Source organism: Protopterus annectens, chromosome 11.part0 (genome assembly GCF_019279795.1).
Source record: "Protopterus annectens isolate FY-2018-M chromosome 11.part0, PAN1.0, whole genome shotgun sequence".
Taxonomy (NCBI): Eukaryota; Metazoa; Chordata; order Ceratodontiformes; family Protopteridae; genus Protopterus; species Protopterus annectens.
This window is the reverse complement of record NC_056745.1, coordinates 498,965,654-498,988,819: the sequence shown is the minus strand read 5'-3', so window position 1 is coordinate 498,988,819 and position 23,166 is coordinate 498,965,654. Positions and strand designations below refer to the sequence as shown.

Here is a 23,166-nt window from a genome sequence, read left to right as displayed (position 1 = left end):
GAGTAGTTCTGACATATTATAAGTGTAGTACTAAAGTAAAAAAAGTGAAAGGTTAGTCAGACCTTTATATTTTTGTGTTACCTTATGAAATACATTGCTTCAAGATACACTGTTCCCCTCCTAGAAATCTTTATCCAAAATTTGCATCACCGTGGGCTTCTGCTCCTTGTCGACCTCAAGATATTGGTAAGAGAACTTTACAAATTTATTATGAATATCAGTGTATTTGTTTTAGATTTTTTTTGTCTTCAAGTTAAACTCTTAGATTAAAACAAGTCAGATGCTGTTAACTAATAAGTTCAAGTAAATTGCAAGTTAATTCTCCTTTCTTTCCTTCAGACTTCCATGTGCCATCTGAGTACTTAACCAATATTCACATTAGGGATAAGGTGTGTATACTTTCTTTTTTTGTCAGTATTATTTAGAAAAGGATGGTTGGATGCTGATCACTGGGAAAGTTTGATATTTCCTTTCATTTGGCCTGATGAGTGAATGCTTTGCTGTTTAACAGTTGTTTATTGCTGTACAAAACCATAGAATCTGGGTGTTCCTTTATTTACTGATTATATAATTGCTTCAGAAGAAATTCGGTCAAGGTGATGCTTTAAAAAAAAGCAGATAGAGCTTAAAAAGATTTTGATTTATTTCCTTTTTCAATGTGTAAACTTAATGTTCATCAAATGGATCACTGTGCAGTTATAATAACAGTACCAAAAAAAAAAAAACATCCAGGCTGACTCCCAGAGCTTTCCACCCTTTCTCCTCCTGACAAGGCAGATGTCCGGACACCTGGAATATGTTCCCACTGAAAAGGGATGGTCCATCCATGCCTTTGTTGGCTCATTCTTGCCAAACTCTGGTTTACAGCAGTTACAGGTGCAACATTGGTGTTGCTGGCAGTATAGCATATTATTCCAGAGCTGGCAGATAAGCACTCTTGTTGGGAGTCTACTTCATTTGATCGAAAGTTCATTTGACCTAAACCCATTGGATCGAAAGTTCATTTGATCGAAAACCAGTATTCAAGGCAAATAACAGGGATGTGTCCCCCTCCCCAATGTCGTGCGACCCTGGAGTTGGTATATATAGCTAGGGGGGTACAGATTTTAATCGGAAGTAGGTGGGGGCTGCGCCCCCACCCCCCTAACTATATATACCAACTCCAGGGTCGCACAACATTGGGGAGGGGGACAAATCCCTGTTTGCCTTTAATGCTGGTTTTCAATCAAATGGGTTTAGGTCAAATGAAATTTCGATCAAATGAAGTATACCGCTTGTTGGGCAATTCTTTATAATGTAAATTGTTTAATGCTTGGTGTTGGGGCTGTATGACTGGTATGTTTGTATGCTCATCCCAGGAAAAAAAATGTATACGTGTAATATATAGGTTCCATATAAATGCTGTAACACTGTGTTTTTTTGCTTTGGACAAGAGCAGATGGCCAAGTGAAGTATTTGTGCTGCTTTGAACAAAAAGTCTTTATGACAAAGAGAGCATTCTTTCTAAATGTGTCAGGTCAAGAAGATGCCTTGGCATTTTGTCACTTGTACCAACTGTCTCACCAAAGAAGACAAAGTTTATTGAAAAGCACCTAAAAAGAACTAAGGCAGGACAGGGTATATTAGGAGCTCTTTTAGCTCCTGGCCCAGGAGTCTGTAGTGTCTGAGAGTCCTGGAATTGATAATCAGGAAAACACCATACCTCCAGAGCCCTCTTGCAAGTTGTCAGTAATGGACACTTGACTCAGACACCCAGTTTGTAATCACTGAGGGAGAAAATGGACTTTTCACATTCCTTGTTCAAGAAGACATTGGAAAAAGGAGACCCGTGGACATCCAAGGCAGTCATTACTTCCAAGATTACCTACACTTGCATACCTAGGATGGCAGCTAAGAGGCTGCTTGTCACTGGCTGTGCCACAGACAGTAGTCAAGATGTTCATTAGGTCACAGTTGGAATAGCCTAAGCTTCTGTGCCTTATATCATGCCCAGTATATGACAACCAACCAGCATCCTTATAGTCAGGGGTTAGGGCACTAAACCTTTAGAACTTTGTCGCAGTGCGCTTTCCCTGCAGGCTTCGTGTGATTGACTGTTGGCTAGTGCTTCACTAACTCTGGGCAGGTAAGTACCCTTCTGAGGAAAACCTGCCATTTTACCATATTTTATGGGGGAAAGTTTACTTTAAGAGAAAACATGTACTTTAAACCAGGAATTGTGTTTTTAGTGGTTGTCAGTAAAAAAAAAAAAAAAAAAAAAAATCAGAAAATTGATTTTTTAAGTTTTGCAGTTTGAGGGAAAACCGTTTTAAAATAACTTTCAGTAGCCTTTGATTCATTCATTACTGATTTGTCACTGAGCTTTAAAAGAAACAAAAATCCCGTGTCAGATAATGGTTTCCAGTCAGAAAAGCAGGAATATGACTGGGAATGTAATTTTCCAGTACATATTCCACAGGAGGGGGGATCTTATTTTGAAGAAATATTTTCCTTCAAACTCCCTCCTGGGAAGTTACATTTTTCTGAAATGATAATGGGGATGAAATAATTATTTAATTTGTAACATTGTGAAATTCTGTTATCCCAACAGCAGTAGTTTGATTGTTACAGCTGTATTTTACTTAGTCTGCAGCTGTTCCTGCTGTCAACTTCAGAGTATGTTTTCTTGAAAGCCTGCAGGATGCTTGACAGTTTTATCTCTTGCCCCTATAAGGACTATATAAAGTCTTATAATCTTGTATCTGTCTTCTAATCCAAAAGTATATCCTGCAGTTATTTCTGTGGCTAAGCCATCTGGTGCTAAACCCATTCCTTCTGAACAAGATGGAAAGCTCTTTTTTTTTTTCAAAAACATTTTTATTTTGTTTTCATTATAAACATATGCAAATGTACATATAACAAATCCAATAAAATAATAACAAAACTATTAACAATATTTATATTCATCCATGATAAACAATCATTTTATCCATGAGTCATTATCAGTATTTGTTCAAAAGGTTTTCCAATTTTTGCCATGCTATTTTTTATGAGTAATGTTATGAGTTCTATAACAAATGATTTGCATTTCTTTTTTTACAAACAACTTTTGCTAAATTAATAAAATCTTTAAACATCAAATCTTGTTTACTTTGCCAGTTCAAAGTACTAACTTTTCTGACAATTGCAAGAATTGACCATAGTAACTGAATCTGATATTTAGGTATCACATCACGTATAGGAACATTGAATAGGATTAGTGAGTTAGAAATGTGACAGTTATCAGACCATAAAGCATTTACAAAATATATGAAGTCTTTCCAGTATTGAACAACATTTCTACATTCAATGAACTTGTGAACCCAGTTTGCCTCTAGTAATTCATCACATTTCCAACATTTACTTTCACTGTTTTTGAGTATGATTTATTTTATGTGGAGTATAGAAACTCCTGTTCATAAATTTCCATGTATACAATCTCCAGTATAATGAAGAAGAGGTACCATACATAGAATTCAATAATTTTTTGGATTCATCAGATATTTGTTCACCATTAATCTTTACATAGTAATTCCAAAAGTCTGAGTCAAACTTTAGAGCGTCTTCTCTTAGTATCTTATAGATAGGTGAGATACTTAATTTTTGGTTATCTGTCTTCTCAAGACACCTAATAAAAAGCTGAATCAAACTAGGTATAGATTCAGTCTCTGGGTTGATTGATAATCTCATTTTGTTTTCTGTAAACTGCCGTAAAGAGTGTATAAACAACCAACTCTCTTGACTATTATCAAAACTACATAAAAGAGAGTTTAGTGGTTTAATACTCTTATTTTCAATAGAACCGATGCCAGAATATCAAGTTATTTTCCTTTAATTTTTGCATCGCATTGATGTTGAAAGAATCTATGCAATCAGGGGAGTATGCTATAGGGAATATAAGAAATAGAAATTGTTTAATGTACTTTCAATCAATTATATTTTTAAAGTTATTAAATATTTGATTAATGCCATAAGAAAAATGATCAAACTTCTTATTAAATAAACAATATTCACATAAAAGCCAATGAACTCTTGTTGTTTGTCTTTTCGGCTTTTCCCAGTTAGGGGTCGCCACAGCGGAACTCCGGTCTGTTAATGATTGGCAGTAGATTTTTTTTTTTTATGGTGCCAAGTTGCCAGCCCAACCTTCAACGAAGGCACGTCCATTCACGCATGTCTTTCAGAGGCCACTCGACCGTGGTGATGACATGCAGACTCCACACAGAAGGCACTCCAGCCGAGAATCGAACAGGAGAACCTCTTGCTGTGAGGCAACAACGCTACCGCTGTACCACTGCGGCTTATAAAAGCCAGTGAACTCTTCTTATTCCATATTGTTCCTTAAATTGATTTTCTATAGTTCTGACATCAGTTATATGAATCTCATGTATTGTTTTCCAGCCAGATAAATAGGTAGGTGTGATCCAGATAAATAGGTAGGTGTGATCCAGTGTAATACATTAATTATAATTGATTTGGAATAAATATCTAAACTAGGGAATGCTATCTCATTACTGTTCCAAGCTCTAATGTGCCATTTATATGCAATCCTAGCTTTTAAGGGGAACCATAAAAATTTAAGAAGCATGGAATCTAATTTTTTAAATAAGTTTTTGGGAGGGGGGTAGTATCAATGACTGTATATAAAACAGAATTTTAGGTAAAGTTATTTTAATTAAAGAGAGCCTATCCTCCATTGTGAAGAACATTTTATTCCATCCTTTGATTAGTTCACTAATGGTGGTTATTAAATTATTATAGTTTAGTTTAACAGATTCTTTGAGGTGGATTGGACACACTAAATTGCCCCTGTGTGCGTGTGTGTGCGTGTGTGTGCGTGTGTGTGTGTGTGTGTGTGTGTGTGTGTGTGTGTGTGTGTGTGTGTGTGCCTTCTGTGGAAGTTGGGCGCCGGGCTGGCTACTCACCACCGTAAAACTTCACTGCCAATCATGAGTGGACAGGTGATCCGCTCTGGTGACCCCTAACCAGGGAAAGCCAAAAGAAGAAGAGGTTTAACAGACTCTTTCCCTGTACTCTTTATACTGACACCCAAATATTCTAATACATCATTCCCCCAATTAAACAGGCTATTCTCTCTTAGATTTTTGTTGATATTTTTGTTATTAGTTTTGGGATTTATTATGATTAAATTTAACCCCTGAAATTCTTTCAAACTTGCTTGCTTAAGGTATTTATAATATCATGCAAAGAACCATAATCATCCAGCATTAACAACATATCATCAGCAAGTAATTGTATCTTAGGGCAATAGTTCTTATTAATTTGAAAGCCTTTTATATTTTGCTCGTTTCTGATATATGTAGCAAAAGGTTCCATTAAAAGAGCAAACAATAACGGTGACAAAGGACAACCTTGTCTAGTTCCCTTGAGGATTTCTAGTGGTGAGGATAGGCATGATCCGATTTTCACATAAGCTTGTGCCCCACTATAAATTTTCATTAATAAGTTGGCAAAATCTGAGGAGAATTTAAAACCAATCAGAATTCTTTGTAGGTAAGACCAACTGTTGTGCCTTTCAGCTTTTCCCGGTTAGGGGTCGCCACAGCGGAACTCCGGTCCGCTAATGATTGGCAGTAGATTTTTACGTGCCAAGTTGCGGGCCCTGACGCACAACCTTCAACGAAGGTACGCCCATTCACGCATGTCTCCACACAGAAGACGCTCTAGCTGAGAATTGAACAGGACATCGTCTTACTGGGAGGCGACACCGCTACCGCAGCACCACCCAAGACCAACTAATAGAAGCAAAAGCCTTTTCTATGTCTAGGCTCATAATAGTTGTTTTTTTTTTGTATTTGCATGCTATGTCTATTAATGATAGTAATTTAATAATGTTATCTTGCACTTTTCTATGAAGACTGAATCCTGTCTGATCATTATGTATTAGATTAGGTAATATTTTCTTTATCCTATTAACTAATATTGGCATGAAAATTTTATAATCAGTGTTTAGTAACAAAATTAGCCTACATGAATTACAAGATTTGGGGTCCTTACCTTGTTTTAATATGGGGGAGATATTGAGTATTTCCACAATCGGGGTGTTATACATTTTTGCTTAACCATAGTAAAGGCACTCATCATTTTTTTTATTATATATTCAGGAAAAATCTTATATAGTTTAGGAATTGTTCCTTCCAGTCCTGGAGCTTTATTGTCTTTTATATTTTTTATTTGCTCTTTCACTTCTGTTAGTGTTCTTTATTTAATATGTTATTTTGTTGCATTGACACCTTAGTAGTTATATTTTCTTAAATAAAAGTATTTATTACATTATCTGTCTCCAAAAGTGGTGTGTTATTGTTTATATCTTTATAGTAGTTTTTGAACACTTCTAATATGCCCATTAAGTTTGATGTACTCTTAACTGAACCATCACATAAATCTCATTAATAAGATTTTGATTATTTTTTTTTTATCTTACCACTATTTTACGTAGATATTTGGGATTTACAGCATAAGATTCTAATTTCAGTTTTCCAGGTTTATGACTACCTTACGATTCAGAACTTCTAAGTATTTTTGATTTAACTTAGTAATTTCGTTATGTGCTACTTTATTTGGTTTTGCGTCCATTTTTATCTTATCTGCGTTTTTTTGTAAGTCTAAAAGTTCTTTGTCCCACTCTCTCCTTTTTTTAAGGTACCAAGATTTTATTCTACCATATATATAAACTTTAAAGGTGTCCCATAGTGTAATATCAGTCACTTCACCATTATTATTTGTTTCCATAAACATGTCTATTTCTTTCATTATCCATTCCCTAAAGTCATTTAACTTAGTTATGTAAGCAGGAATTCTATGTAGAAATCTTAAATCATCTGTATGTGTAGTTAATGTAAAGTTTATAGCATTATAGTCCGAAAGTAGACAAGTCATTATAGATACGTCAATTATTTCAGAGTATATATTATTTGATACAAAGACCTTATCAGTGTTTGTGTACCAAACCGATATGAATAATGAATATAAAATAAGGAATAATGTTCTCTTAGACCATGTATATCTTTAAGGTTCATCTGGTTTGTAAAGTCATTTAACTTCTTGGCTTGGGATGTTAGTTTTATTTTACCATTTTTATAAGTATCATTGCCTGATAATAGGCTGTTAAAATCACCTGTTGCTATAATTTCCCTTTTTGTATTTAAAGTAATCAGGTCCGGATATTTGTCAACATGTTTAGTACTCAGTCCTGGTATCCAGTATGTATTTATCAAAGTATAATACTTCCTACTGATTTCCAAAATAACCATGCTTGGCATCCCATCTTTATCTGAAATTATATCTATAATTCTTGGCATAGTATAAGTATTTTTCCATAGAATAAGAGTGCCCCTTCTCTTAGTCTTAAAATATGAATCAGCCACAGTGGTATAGTCATTGAATGAATATTTTTGTAGATTTTTTGTAATAGATGGGTTTCCTGCAAAAAGATAATCTGGGCTTTATGCATTTTGATATATTTAAGCAAACCAGCTCTTTTGACATTATTGTTCAAATCATTAACATTTAATTATAAACATTTATAAGCTATTGACTATAATGTGTATGTTATTACTAACTGAAAAACCTTTCTTCCGTGTTGTCTTGAAATCTACTGAAAACTTACTTATCATGGTTGCATAACATGTATTAAGCACTACTTTCAAAAACCCAAAACTATTTCCAGACACATACATGAAACATAAAGTTTCTGGTTTAGTTACAAATTTAACTAAACCATCCGTCCACCACCTCGTCAATAGCAAACTACACAAATTATCCATCTCTGCTTAGAATATAGTATAAAAACAAAAAAGAAAAGCATTATGAAAGCAACTAAAGAAATCTGAATCCTTGAAATATATATTATAATGAGAGTGTCCAATATATCTGAAGCTATATGAATGTCACATATGATAATAGCACCTCTAATACGTAGATATGCTAGAAATACACATCAGATCAAAGTATGTATAAATATTAGAAGCTGAAGGTTAAGAAGATTGTCATTATTTCCAAGACTTTTCAAAAAACATCAGATAATTTAACCATTTTGTCAGTCATCTAACTAACATTTTTCATGTAAGGATCTGTTGAATATATATATATATATATATATATATATATCACTTATTACAACAGAACTATTATATTTTGCAATTATACACATATTACTCATATGTATTAATATCTGTCTTGTCGTCTTTCGTCAGGAAGGGGGGAGAGAGAGAAAAGAAAGGAGGGGCCTCACAACTTTCTGTTTAGTTACTAAAGGTTTAGTTATATAACATAAGTCTGATGTTAATGTGCATAATGAGTTTTGTAATGCAGCTCCTAGTTCACTTGATGTCATTTAGTTACTATTAGTGTCATTGAATCTGCAGAATGTGTGTATCTATAAGAGAACATAGGCATTTTCAAAGGAGTTAAAACACTTTTATCAGAACTATTTACCATTTAAAGTATCTAGTGAGGGATAACAGAATTTCAAGAGAAAGAAATTCTAAGTACAGCCATTTAAGTTCAAAAGGTCAAATTATGTCATCACTGTTGTTTCCTCAAGTTGCAGCTTCATAAACTTGTTAAAAAGTATCTAAATAGGCTCATGCACAACCAAAGTTATCTCTAGTGAAGAAAAAAGCATTTTTGGTGAGAAATGCAGATCTTGAAGCTTTTAGAGTTTACAGAAAGCAAAAAAAAAAAAAAAAAAACACTCACGCTGCCTTGTCAGTGCATGTCATGAATCTCCACAGTGAGAACAGTTACACAGACCACCAGTTTCTTCACAAAACATCAACATCATGAAAAAAATAGCCCTTTCATATAAAAACAGCTATTTATTAGTAACAACAGCTGCCTCAAATCAGAAATCATATTATAACATTTCAGTCTTTTACCCACCAGTTAACCAGGCCAGAGAGAGAGAGAGAAAAAGGAACCTAGTGTGTGTGTATAGATATATATATATATATATATATATATATATATATATATATATATATATTTATATATACACACACACACACATATGTATATATTATCTAAACAAAGAGTCTGAAACATCTAGTTAGAAACACTAATCAGAAACACCTTGTTACCCCACCACTGACCCACTAGAAAAAATGCACTTTGGTATTAAGTCAAAGTATACTATTACTGAAGAATTAGAAGCCATGCATCATTTGTAGTTATTTAAAAGGGGAAAGTATGTAAAGTACTTATAATGGGGAAAAGAGAGAAAGGCAGCATTGGTAACAAAAAAGAATAGGGAGAGAGAGAGAGAATGTTATTTAAATACTTAGTACTATATAATTAGAAGTAGAAGATATAGAAAGGAAAAGAGAAAGTTAATAATAAAAATGATTTGCATTACCTTACAGCATAGAGACTTTCCAAAATCAAATATATTATGATTCATAAAACAAAGCATTTAAAATTAGAAGGAATTTATTAATTTGTCCATTAGTTTTAGATGTAAGAGTGTTCAATCTCGCCGTTTGTTCTTACACACGGGTTCGGAGCCGATCCTCGGCTCCGAGTCGGCCGAATTGCAAAGCTCTGAATCTCAGAGAAGCTCGAGACCAGCCCATATCCCACAATCCTCCCTGCCATTACTCAGATCTAGTTTGCCGCTGCAACAGATCGGATTGAGGAGAGCTCGGACCAGATAGAAACTTGAGTTGTTGATTTCTTCAGATAAGAATTCAAATTTTTTTCTTGTTGATACTTCCTTATAGTTAGTAGTTATTGTAGAAGTGCTGTGTGTGTGTGATATATATATATATATATATATATATGTATATGTGTATATATATATATATATATATATATATATATATATATGTATATATATATATATATATATATATATATATATATATATATATATATACCCATTTTTCTTCCTCAGGCACCCTTGTGGCCTAACCTTTTTTTCTTGGGTGTGGTTTTTTTGTGAGAGTTTTATATATATATAACCTGTTTAGTATACATATATTGCTAGGATTAGTAATTTTTTTCCTATTATTATAGTTATTGTCATTGTTACTGTACAATGTCAGAAAAAGCCAAATCTGGCTTTAAAAGATGTCAGTGTGGGCAGAAAATGTCCATTACTGACAGTCATGCTTCCTGTGTCTACTGTCTTGGCCCTCTCCATCTCCAAGAGGATTGCTCTATTTGTCATTCCTTTAGCGGGAGGGTCATGACAGATAGACGCAGGAAGCTTATTGACAGAGGATTGTTGAAGCCGGCCTTTCAAGAGGCTTTGGACAAGTCGGATCAGGCTTGTAAATCCTCGAAGGGGTCGAAGATGTCAGAGCCCATGTTATCGGTTCCGAGTTCATCTTCTCGTGTTCGTTCGCCGGTTCCACAGATCTCGGGGCCGAGCGTCGAACATTTATCTTTTACTGAGCCCCAGATCTTGGAACCGGTGTCGGAACTGCCACCACCGTCCATTCACCGGTCGGTGCCATCTTCGGCTCCTTCGACCCGTTCTTCCAGACCCTTGTCTGACACAGATGTGGATCGTGTCGTGCAAAAACTCATGGAGAACACAGCCCTTTCCAAGTTAATTGCAGTTTCCTCCCAATTGGTGTTGAAACTAGAAGGCCTCCCCATATCTCCAACGGGTCCTCCTTCGAGACCCATCCAGATCTCGGAGCCGGGAGAAGATGACCTGATGATAGTGGAGCCCTCGGTGCTGAAACCGTCCATTGCACGATCGACACCTTTGACTTCGACTCCTTCGGAACCGTTAGAGGAGTCGCGGAGCCGACGGTCTTTGCTCGGTTCCGGGACCGAGAGTCGTACCAACCTGTCGGTGCCGACTCTCCCTCTCGGGGCCTCAGCACAGACTGGTTCGGCTCCGTCCTCGGGGTCGGAGCCCACGGCACCTGGTTCTGGGATGCTTCCATGTTCTTCGGAACCGGGGGAGCCCTTGGCCAGGGGTTCGGGGGCCTTTGACCTTTTGAGGAAGGTATTGTCTGCACAGACAACCACATCATCAGGGGAATCTTCTCCTTCCCCAAAAGGGCCACTTTCTGTTTCTGCTCCCACGATCCATCCCAAGCGTCGAGCCCAATTGCCTCAGCCACCCACAGAGGGTTCCCCCTGTTCCTTGGAGGCCTCACTAGAAGCCCCCTCTGATGAGGTCCCAAGGAAACGGTTGTGTAAGAGGAGGCACATAGATTCCCTACAGGAATCTCTAACGTCTGACACCGACTTGGATGAGACAGAGGGGTCCCCCAAATCACCCTCGGAGGATGTGTCGTTTGCAGACATCCTGGAGCTCTTGAAACAGAGGGGTGATTGGCAGTCCCTAGCCCCCTCTGAGGACGAGTCGGTGCTGCTGAAGGCTTTTGGGGCTCAACCTTCTACCTCCTGGGTGACTCCGCCCTTCGATGAATTAATGGATTTGATTGCTCGAAGGGTGTGGGAGACACCTGACACAGTGGAACCAGTACCTAGGAAACCAAACAAGTTCATCACTGCCCCCCAAGATAAATCTTATCTCACCAAGGGAGTCCCTGTCGACGCTATGGTGGTGGCGGCAGCCACCAAAAAGGAGATGTCTGAGTCTTCCTCATCTGTTCATCCTCCTAATAAGGATTCTAGGACTATGGACAGATATGGGAAGCGCATTTTTAGTTCAGCGACTTTTTTCATGCGTTCGCTAAACTACCTGACCCATTTCACACGTTTGCAGAGGGATCTCATCAAGGAGCTGACAGATACCCTCCAGGGTAACACAGATGCTGCTGTTTCAGATAAGGTAACAGCACAACTTAACACCCTCACATCCATAGTAAACTCATCCATGAGGCTCATCTCGTATGCAGCCGAGGGATCGAGTAGAGCTGCAGCTTCAGCGATTGCTCTTCGAAGACAATCATGGATGCAGCTGTGCTCCTTTGCGGAAGCCTTCAAGTCTTCCTTTGCCAATGCCCCTTTTGATGGTGCCACACTTTTCGGGCCCAAGGTTAAGGAGACTCTCACTCGGTGCGAGCAAGAGGGAAAGACCCTGTCTGCTGTCGGGGTCCGTTTTTCCGCTCCTACTAGACCGTACCCCAAAGGGCAACGAGGCGGAAAAATGTGGTTCCGTAAGAATCAGGGATCTTTCCAGACCACACAGAGTGATACCCTCCAGAGGCAGAGGAGGGGGTAGAAATGGAAGACGCCGCCCCGGCGGCAGAGGGGGTCCGCATAACCAAGGTGACAGGGATTCCGTCCCTGGGAAGCCTTTCCAGCACTCCTGAACGGAGGCCCGGCTGTCCTGCTCTGGAGGCAGTCGGGGGTCGCTTGGCTTTATACCCACTGGCCTGGCTAAACATTACTTCAGATTCTTGGGTAAAAAGCATTATAACCAGAGGATACAAAATCCCCTTCATTTCAACACCACCTCTACAAAGAAAATTTCCAGATGTGCCACCCCGTCTGCGAAAACTAGCAGCTGTAGAAATTTCAAAGCTGCTCGAAAACAGAGTCATCCAACCAGTCCCGGCGGACCAAAGAGGATTCGGAACTTACTCAAGGTTCTTTTTAGTTCCAAAAAAGACAGGGGACTGGAGACCAATCTTAGATCTCAGCCATCTCAACAACTTCGTGAAGAAGGAAAAGTTCCGGATGGTCACGCTTCAATCGATCCTTCCATTCTTACAGAAGGACGATTGGATGTGCTCTATAGATCTCAAAGACGCGTACTACCACTTCAAAATGGCCAGACCGTCCAGAGATCACCTGCGCTTCCGGCTGGGGGCCAGTCACTTTCAGTTTCAAGCTCTGCCCTTTGGACTCACTTCAGCCCCCGGGGTATTCACCAAATGCATGGCAGTAGTTGCGGCTCACTTGAGACGACAAGGATTCCGGGTGTTTCCCTATCTGGACGACTGGCTCCTCACCGCCACCACCGAGCGTCGACTATTGCAAGCCAGAGACTATACAATCTGCCTTTGTTCCCATTTAGGGATATCCATAAACTTCAAAAAGTCTTGCTTATCGCCCTCACAGTGTATTTCCTTCATCGGAGCAGATCTCAATACACGATCGACACTACTAAAACTCCCCCCAGTAAGAGCTTCAATGCTCAAACAGCAGGTCCTACTTCTTCTAGTCAGCAAGAAAGCCCCGGCCAAACTGGTGTTAAAAGTGTTGGGACTGATGGCAGCCGCATTAATTGCAGTCCCTATGGGAAGGTTACACATGAGGATTCTTCAATGGCTGCTCTTTGCGCAATGGTCGTTCCAACACCTACCCCTAACGCACGAGATCAGGATAACAGAATCTTGCAGACGGGACCTCTCATGGTGGGTGCGTGACCAGAACCTCACTGTGGGTCGTCCGTTCGTTCTACCCATTCCAACAGCCACAATAACCACGGATGCTTCCCTGATAGGGTGGGGGGGCCTTTTTCAGGGAAGAACAGTCCAAGGAGAATGGTCCAGCACGGAGTACACTCTACATATAAATGTTCTGGAGTTGAGGGCGGTGTTCCTAGCGTTGCAACACTTCCAAGCCCTCTTACCTCTAGGGACAGTAGCAGTTCAGACAGACAACATGTCTGTAGTCTGGTACATAAACAAGCAAGGGGGAACCAGGTCTTGCCCGTTATGCAGAGAGGCCATGAGAATTTGGCAATGGGCAGAGTCCACGGGCCGCTTTCTGATAGCAACGCACATCCCGGGGTCATCCAACGTCATTGCGGACAGGTTGAGCAGAGCCATCCTGTTACCTCACGAGTGGTCCCTGAATTCACAGACGGCAGAAAAGATCTTCCGCAAATGGGGCCAGCCTTGCTGCGATCTATTTGCTTCCCCATTGAATGCAAAATGCAGAAGCTACTTTGCCCTTCTACCCCCTCTGGGGGATGTCCCCAGGGACGCACTGATACACGATTGGCCCCCCGGGTCTCCTATATGCATTCCCACCGACTCCATTGATTCCCAGATTTCTACAGAAAGCCAGGAGCCTGGAAAGGACTATAATACTCATAGCCCCATTCTGGTCTCATCAAATATGGTTTCCCTTTCTTCGAGCTCATCAAATAGAGGAACCGTGAATTCTGGACCCAGTGCCAGACCTGCTGACACACTCGGGAGTTCCTCACCCATCCCTACAGTCCCTCAAACTAGCAGCATGGCTGCTCCGCTTCCCTGCCTAGCCAGGTCTCATCTACTCCTTCCGTCAGTTCAACACATCCTAGTTGCTTCTCATAAAGCCTCTACTACTAAGCTCTATACGAGTAAGTGGAAACGCTTTGTATATTGGGCATCTAGTCAAAACTTAGATCCCTTGGTAGCTCCTTTACATAAAATTTTAGAATTCTTATCCATCCTTTTTCACGAAGGAGCTTCTACTTCCACTCTAAGAGTACAGTTGGCGGCCATATCAAACTTCCATATTGGTGAGGGAGGTTCTTCCATTATGTCTCACAGGCTTTGTAAAGCCTTTTTGAAAGGAACCTTCCATCTTAGACCGCCTGTCAGAAAACCTTTCTTTCCATGGAGCCTGAATTTGCTGCTATCGCAACTCATGTTGCCACCTTTTGAACCTGCTTCGTCATGCCTCCTAAAGTTCTTGTCGTGGAAGACGCTGTTTCTCGTCGCCGTGACCTCAGCTCGTAGAGTCTCAGAGCTGCAGGCATTATCGGTCAGACCACCTTACCTGATATTCCACCCAGACAGGGTTTCTTTGCGTACAAATCCATCTTTCCTTCCAAAAGTATGTTCAGTTACGAATATTAACCAGTCTATAGAACTCCCTACCTTTTTCAAAAACCATACTAACAAACTGGAGTATATGTTGCACAAGTTGGATGTTCACAGGCAGCTAAGATTTTATTTAGACAGGACCAAAGCTTTCAGAAAAACGGATCAACTCTTCGTCGCTTTTGCAGACAATAAAAAGGGCATGGCAATTACTAAACGTAGACTATCTAAATGGCTTGCTGACTGTATAACATTTGTATACCTTAAATCAAACCAATCCTTACCAAACAAACCTAAGGCCCATTCTACCAGATCCGTTTCCACCTCCTTAGCTCATGCGGCTCGCTTGCCTTTGGACACTGTTTGTGCAGCAGCCACGTGGTCTAAACCACATACTTTCATCACTCATTATAGAGTGGACAAGGTCTCCAAGGATAGGACATCATTTGGTTCCACTGTGCTTAGGAACGTTCTTCCATGAGTCACTCGGGGTCACGGAGCTAGGGACGCTACCCGTGTGTAAGAACAAACGGCGAGATTGAACACTCGTACATAAAGAAGTTATGTCCTTACCATAACGTTCCATGTAGAGTGTTCATCTCGCCTTTGTTCTTACATTCCCTCCCTTTCCTCCCCCCCATGTGTTTGGAAGAACTGGTAGGATTAGAGTCTGATCGACGTGTCTTGACCCTTTGCGCGGGGTATATGGTCCTGTGTGTCATGGGATATATGCTTAGACCATTAGTTATTGCTATGGTGAGAGAGTGTCTCTGAATGGCTGAAGAGAGTGTATGCTTCTTGCACCGCAGGGGTTGGATCCTTTCGTCTGGTTTGCTTGCAAACTAGATCTGAGTAATGGCAGAGAGGATTGTGGGATATAGGCTGGTCTCGAGCTTCTCTGAGATTCAGAGCATTGCAATTAGGCCGACTCGGAGCCGAGGATCGGCTCCGAACCCGTGTGTAAGAACAAAGGCGAGATGAACACTCTACATGGAACGTTATGGTAAGGATATAACTTCTTTTTTTGTTTGCTCCTTCCTTCAAAAACCATCCATTTTTGTTGCCTATCTCTTCAAACTCTGGGATGACCATTTTGTTTCTTCTATGTCCGACAGTATTTTCTTCTTTTAGATAAATTCTACTCCTTCTTGTAGGGAATCAAAGATCTTCACTCCTGGCAAGATGATTGTTATTTGAGCTTTAATATTGGCTTTTTTCAAGGACTTAATTAGAGGAATACACTCCTTTCTTCTGGATATGACTGTAGAGGTGTAGTCATTGTCAAAACGAATAATTTTTTCACCCATGTTGATAGGGAAGCAAGTCCAGGCTGATTTCAGCACTAAGTCTTTGTCTTGCGAGGAGAGAAATCTTACTATTATTGTCCTGGGGTTAGATGAACTCAGAGATGGAGCTGGATTTGCCAGAGACCGATGAGCTCTCTCAATTCCAAATTCAGAGGGATTCAGGAATGTTTAGTGCTGATGAAAACCACTTTTTGAGGAACTGAATCATGTTAGTACATTCTTCCTTCTCAGGAATTCCATATATTCCGTTATTCCTCCTTGATCTACTTTCAAGGTCTTCCAGTTTCTCAATCAGCCTGGTGTTTTGTTTCAGAAGAAATTCATTGTGATGTTCATTTTCTGTCACTGTAGTATCTAGGTCAGTTACGGTTTCCTCTAAGGCAAAAATCTGTTCAGATTGTTTTTTTACTATTCCATTTAGAAGTTCCAGTTGTTTACTGCATTCTTGTTTGATAATATCCATTTTGTTCGAATTTGTCCATTTTTAGTGACAGTTCTTGGATGTTTGGTTCATAGGTTCATAGGTTGGTACTAGGCTATCAGCCCTAGGGCCTATACAAGCCTAGCCATAACAATTCCCTGGCTATTTCTTCCCACACTATTTACTTCCCTGGACCCCTGTCTAGCAGGGCGACTGATGTGATCCCCGGGATGAATTTCCTTTCTCCCATCCAGTCGTCAAGGTTCATTTTGAAGAGGGCCAAAGAGGCACTCTGCTTGACGTGTATGGGCATTCTATTCCAGAGTCTGGGGAGTCTCTGGGTCAGGAACCTTCCCTCCAGCATGTTTTGTTTATTGTGATGACAAGGTTTAGATCCCTGGAGCGTGTGGTTCTGAGGGATTGGGATTTCTTGTGTAGCATGTCCATCAGCTCTGGGTTTGACCTGGCCATGTATGTTAAGCAGAGATTGCCTCTGAGTAGACGATATGCGACAGAGTATAGCTGGAGTTTTTTAAGGCGGTCAGCGTAGGGCATCTGCTTTGGGCCTGTGATTCTTTTAGTGAGGTATTTCTGCGGCCTTTCCAGGTGTTGCAGATGTCTTGAGAGGTATATACCAAACAGGGCGTTGTATTCTATAATGGGTCTAGTGAGGGATGAGTACAGTGGGACAATGACCTTCTTTTTTCTGGATGAAAAGCCCTTAGTGATGAGGTGTGCCACATAGAAGGATTTCCTGACTGTTGTGGTGATGTGGTTATCGAAGATGAGACCACTGCCCACCTGTTTCCCTAAGTCTTTTGTCACACTTTCGGTGTTTAGTGTACTGCCACCTATATGGTAATTCATGGGTACATGTTTTTTCCCAGAGGGGATAACTATACATTTCTTGGCATTGAGCTTGAGCCCATGGCTCTGGCACCAAGCATCTGTTTCTGTAAGGCCCTTTTGTAGAGCATCCACATCATTTGGGGATTCAATAATGGCTCCCAGTTTGCAGTCATCTGCGAACTTTGTTAGCCAGAGTCCATAGTGTTGGCCTGTACTTCAGAGAAGTAGATGCCAAACAAGAGCGGTCCCAAGACTGAACCCTGAGGTACTCCACTTGTCTGGAGCTGGATTTGGAGTCAGCTACTTTTACAGTGTGGGTTCAATCAGTAAGCAACCCATTGGGTGACGTAGGGATTAATGCCCAGCTTAGTAAGTTTATCTATGATTCCAGAGTGGGGGATGGTGTCAAAAGCCTTGGCAAGGTCTAGATAGGCTGTGTGGGCCACCTTACCCTTGTCTGTGTTGTTATAAGATATAGTTCTTTCTTCACTGCACTCTCCTGTTGTGGGTTCTTCGAGTTGCTCATCTTGAGAGCTCCAGTAGAAAACTTCTTGACAGGAATAATTAAAAAATTCTCTTGACTATGTATTAATTTTTAGAAAATAATTGAGTCTATGTTAATCTAACTTGTAGTATACTTTTAGTTAGATTTTTCTAAAAATTAAAATATATTTCCTGTCAGGATATTAAAATCTAAGCAGAGCTATGGATTGCTGCTTCTGTCAGACTGGCACCCCCCCCCCCCCCAGAAAGCACTTGATAGATTTGGAAATAAAGTGCATTCTTCTTCTTCTTTAGCTGTCAGAATTCTGAATTGTTAGGCTCATGTGTCAAAATTAACTGCTTGCTTCTTTGGAAAAAGTTAAATACAAACTTCCCTCATACAGAGATTAAATAATTTCTGGATGCATTAGTATCTTCTGTCAGATAAGTCAGTACTACTAAAAGTGTTCATATGACTCTGATAATGTCCCCAGATTTGCTGCTTGATCAGTTATGAGAAGATGTGCTTGGTTATGTTCACTCAATTTACCAGTTGTCGTCAAGTCCGAGATTTTGAATTCTCCCTTAGAGAGAGGAATCAGTTTGCTTGGTTGTGTTCACAAAATTTACCAGAGAATGTCAAGTTTGAGATTTTGAATTCCTCTTGGATAGAGCAATACTGTTTGGACTATTATGTTAAGGTCTATAAAAGAATTGATGGATGAGAAGAATTAATTCAGAGATTATACTAATTTTTCAACCCTCGTTTTCAAACTTTACTATTTTTTTTTCCAGTGCAGGATCCTTTTATAGGAAACATAATCTCAGGAAGGTGCAGGTAAGCAAAATTTCAAAAAAACAATGGCACAGAAGCTCTAGAAAGGAGGAACCTCCCAGAGCTATGGACAGTCCAAAACATCAAAATTACTATATACCCTCTTTGAATTTGACCTCAGCCAGAGACTGTCTCAGGTTTTTGAGTTTCATGGCTTCGCATTTAATGATTCCTCTAGCAAGATTTCACATGAGAAAAATCCATTGGTTTTTAAATGAGTTTTGCCCCAACACCAACATCCACTCTGTTCAGATTCCTGGGTTGGGGTCTGTCAAAAAGGGAATTACTTTGGTGGTTGGACTAGTTTTCTTTCCATCTAGGTCTCTCTTCCAGCTCCATCTCAGTCAGTAACCACAGATGCCTTAGATTTTGCTTGTGCTTTTTCAAGGAGGTAAGAGAGCAGTGTTTGTTGAACAAGTAAGGCAGACTGAAATGTGTAAATGTCAAGGAGATGATGGCAGTTGTAAATGTGCTTAGATCCCTAAGTCATCATTGGATACCTGGACCTATAGTAGTAATCACAGAGAACACCACAGTGATGTAATTCATAACCATACAGTGGGGGTGGACCAGGTCATACCCCTTTGCAGGCTAGTTATGACATCCTGAGAACTAGCATCTGAGCTCAGTTTTTCCCTTAGGGCTATCTGAATTTTGTAATAGCAAAACATTATTCCAGACAAGCTGAGCTGGACCAGGACAGATGCTCACAGATGAAAATTGAACCCCCGGGGTTTTCCATGAATTGATCAAATTGTGAGGAGTACCTCAAATAGTTCTGTTTTCTCTCATTCACAACAAGTAGTCAACAAATTTTGCACTAGGATTCCTTGCAAACAGGCATGGGAGAAGGATGTCTTTTCATTGTCCTAGATGGGGGCGTTTCTATTTTTGCCTTTCCCACTCTTTCCAGTGTTATCCAGGGTCATTCAAAGGATTCAGAAGGTCTGTCCAAACATAAATATGGTTGACTCCCTGTTGGTCCAGGCAGTAGAGTTTATCCCTTATTTTAGAAATGGTCAAGTACAGTTACCCCAAGCTTCGTCACTGATGGGACATTCACAAGGCGGATGGTGTTGCATACACCCCAGTCTGAAATTTTTTCAGTTAACCTCTTGAATGATGAGAGTTGTAATACTTTTTAGACACCTGTTTCCTGAGGACTGTGCAACAAATGTTATAGTAGACTAGCAAACCTGCTACTAGAAAGTCATATATGGGTAAGTATTAAAGATTTTGGCTAGAAACCTTTTAATAGCAAGTTGCCTTTCTTACACTTCAGTTAAGTCTCATCTCTCAGCTGTCATCTCTGCTTGTCTGCTCATAGATCTTCGCCTTTCTACCCAGCCCCAAATAAACCATTTTTAAAAGAGATGCTATGTATGTGTCCACCTGGAAAACAGGTATCTCCTTCTTGGGTTCTCAGTTTTGTTCTAGAGAAACTTACAGTTTTTCCATTTAAACCAGTTCATCGGGTCATTTTAAAGTTCTTGACTTGGAAAACAGTGTTGCTTATTGGTCTGACCTCTGTAAGAATAGCATCGGAGTTACAAGTACTTATGGTGAGTCAGCCCTGTCTTGTTTTCATAAGGATGAAATAACTTTGAGAACAAGTTCTTCATTTATTATTGTAGTGGTTTCAGAGTTCACTTTGAGTCAGGCTATTCATCTTCCTTTTTTTTTCCATATCCACAAAATAAGAGGGAAAGAATTTTGCATGCTGTGAATGTCCACAGACAACTCTGGTATCATACATATACATACGATAGAACTAAAACCTTCACGAATTTGGATCAACTGTTTCTTCCTTATAAAGTTAAGAAGAAGGGAAAGTGTGTCAAAAAATCTAAATGATTGTCTAATGGTGGTGTTTTCTGTTATTTTCAGCCTAACAGATCCCTTCCAGGCAAGGTCAGAGCCCATTCTATCAGGGCTTTGGCTTTTTTGAAAGGGGTAGTCTCTAGAACTATTCTAGAGGCAACATTTTGATAATTTGTGCATACTTCTACAAAACATTACAAGTTAGATTCTTTTTCTAGATTCTCAGCAATCACCCTTCCTCAGCCCACCTTTTTATTGTATTTGTTGCCAGAATGTGTATATTTTTATAACACTTCATGGGTATGTTTTTATTTACCTGTTTCATAGTGTATACCTAAAACACAAGGCTCTAGCCTCCCTTAATCTGAGGCAAGAAAACTCTGAGGTTTGGAGTCCTAACCACTGACTTTTATATGGCTCTTGACAAGCCCTTTAGCATTTTGGAAGTGTGGAAGGTGCCCTAAAGCTTTAGATGGTGGCCAGTTGTCCTATATTGTGCAGAATATAAACCGTACAGTTTCGGCTTCTACAACAGTGATCTATCTGAACATCTACTGTTATGTTAATTTACACAGCTCTACTTTCTCAGGTTCCTTTCCTCCATCGGAACTAGTTCAGAGTCATCCTGGACTTAGATGCATTTCATTCAGAGCCATAAAGCTTGAGGCTTCCGTCAGACCAGCCACTGGTGTTGGATTTCCCTTCTTTTAAAAGGAGGAGCAAACCTTCCTCTACTAGGGAGTCAGAACTGTCTGATTTATAGGAAGACGTCCTAGTTTGCATCCAAGACACCTTCCCCTGTAGGTTGCAGTACAGACACCAATGGCATCTCATGTGAAGATACCTTATGAATGATGAAATTACTTCAGATATAAGAAAAAAGGGAAGTCTGTGATGCCCAGATGCTTTTTGACTGTGTAAGCCCGGATGCTGCAAGGCCAGTTGCTATTCCTTCAGTAATGTAGGTTTTACAGGATGCTTTTCTAGCTGTATCTCTCTTGTAAAAATACAGGCTAACCTTTCACACAAAGCCAGCATTTTCAGGGATTCCAGGAGTTCCAAAGAAATAAAGAGAGCAAGCTCCATCATCAATAGATGAACTTCTGCAACTGGAAGTCATAAAGTAACAGAAAAAGAACAGGGTGGATGATTCTATTCAAGATTGTTATGGTATCTAGGAGCAGTGGTCCTTGGAGACCCATAGTAGACTATCAATGTTCAGCATATTTCTAAAGGTACCTTAGCTGATAATGCTAACTGTGCAGGCCCTTTTACCCCTCCTGTTCCCAGAAGAACTAGTAGTCACATTGGAACTCAAGGATGCTCACTTAATATGTTTCCTTTCAGAAGGACTTCAGGCTTGAGACAGAAGGATTTTATTACCACTTTACCTGTTTGCCCTGTGGATTGGCAGGTAGTCATAAGGTCTTCACAGCACCCTGAATCCAGTAACTGCATATTGCAGAGCCAAGAGCATTCACATCTACCCATATTTTCACCACTGTCCAATCCAGGCCCATTTTGAGTTTACCTTAAATTGTTTCTTAAACTGGTTCTGTCTCTCTTTGTCTCTCTCTCTCTCTCTCTCTCTCTCTGACACTCACTCTCTTTCAGATGGAGTACATCAAAATCAGACTTGACATCACCCAGAATTGCTGTTTTCCTGGGAACCCTGCTGGACTCAACCAACCAGAAAACCTCCTTCCCATCAGGATAAGGTGCAATCCTTGTAAGGTACTATAAACAGATTTCTCTGAAGAGGTCACTGATAACAGAAGAGTACCTGTGCTTTGTCGATTACATATCGTCCGGAATGTTGATTGTATCGCTAGCAAGACTTCATATGAGAAAACTCCATTGGTACCTTAGGTGCAGCTTGAGGAGATTATGCCTGTCCTGCCCTACGTTGTGGTAGGAGCTCAAATGGTCTATGCAGAAAGCCTAGTGGACAATGAGGTTCCTTTCAAGCAGAGTCCAGTTACTCAGACTCTGACTACAGATGTCTTGGACACATCCTGCGAGCCCACATAGGAGAAAGGTCTGCTGGTTGTCATATGCTAGTGGCATAGGGACTGTGTGCTAAAGGGCATAATGGTGTGGCAGGATTGTTGCACTGGGGATTGTGCAGACATTGTGGTATTGAAGTGGCTGGGGGACACTGGAGGCATGAGCCACAGAGCATCATGGAGGGTGGGAAAGTCTGCATCACGTGGGATCATCCAATGCCAGCAGTTCAGGGGATAAATGCTAGAGAACCAGATGTAGTGGTCCAAGAAAAGAAGACAAGAGTAGCATTGATCATTGAAATCATCACACCCAGTGACTACAGTGTCTTGCATACAGAGAGAGACCAAGTCATAAAATATCAGGATTTGCAGGCAGAAACGAGAGCAATGTGGAATAAGATACCCAGACAGTTCCAGTAGTAGTAGGAGCAGTGGGTCTTATAAAGAAGAGTCTACAGTCGTATTTAGATATGTTACCAATACATGTAATTCTGTACGAATTGCAGGAGGAGTGATTACTGGGCACATTGCGGGTGCTGCGAAGAGCACTACTGGCTGACATCAAAGAGTGAAACAGTACTACAGTGCAGTGGAAAAGTATTTGCCCCCTTCCTGATTTCTTATTTTTTTGCATGTTTGATACACTTAATGTTTCAGATCATCAAACAAATATAAATTTTAGACAGAGATAACCCAAGTAAACACAAAATGCAATTTT

The 23,166-nt window shown here is 40.1% G+C and overlaps 1 protein-coding gene across 2 annotated transcripts in view; it reads left to right on the top strand.

Annotated features, from left to right (window-relative positions):
- Positions 1–23,166, top strand: part of CNOT2 (CCR4-NOT transcription complex subunit 2) — a 2,080,381-nt gene that overhangs the window by 1,693,302 nt on the left and 363,913 nt on the right. For both annotated transcript variants that reach the window (XM_044087993.1, XM_044087992.1), the window contains 2 exons: positions 125–186; positions 340–389. In XM_044087993.1, coding sequence (XP_043943928.1) covers positions 125–186; positions 340–389 — 112 coding nt within the window. The remainder of the gene's footprint in view (positions 1–124; positions 187–339; positions 390–23,166) is intronic.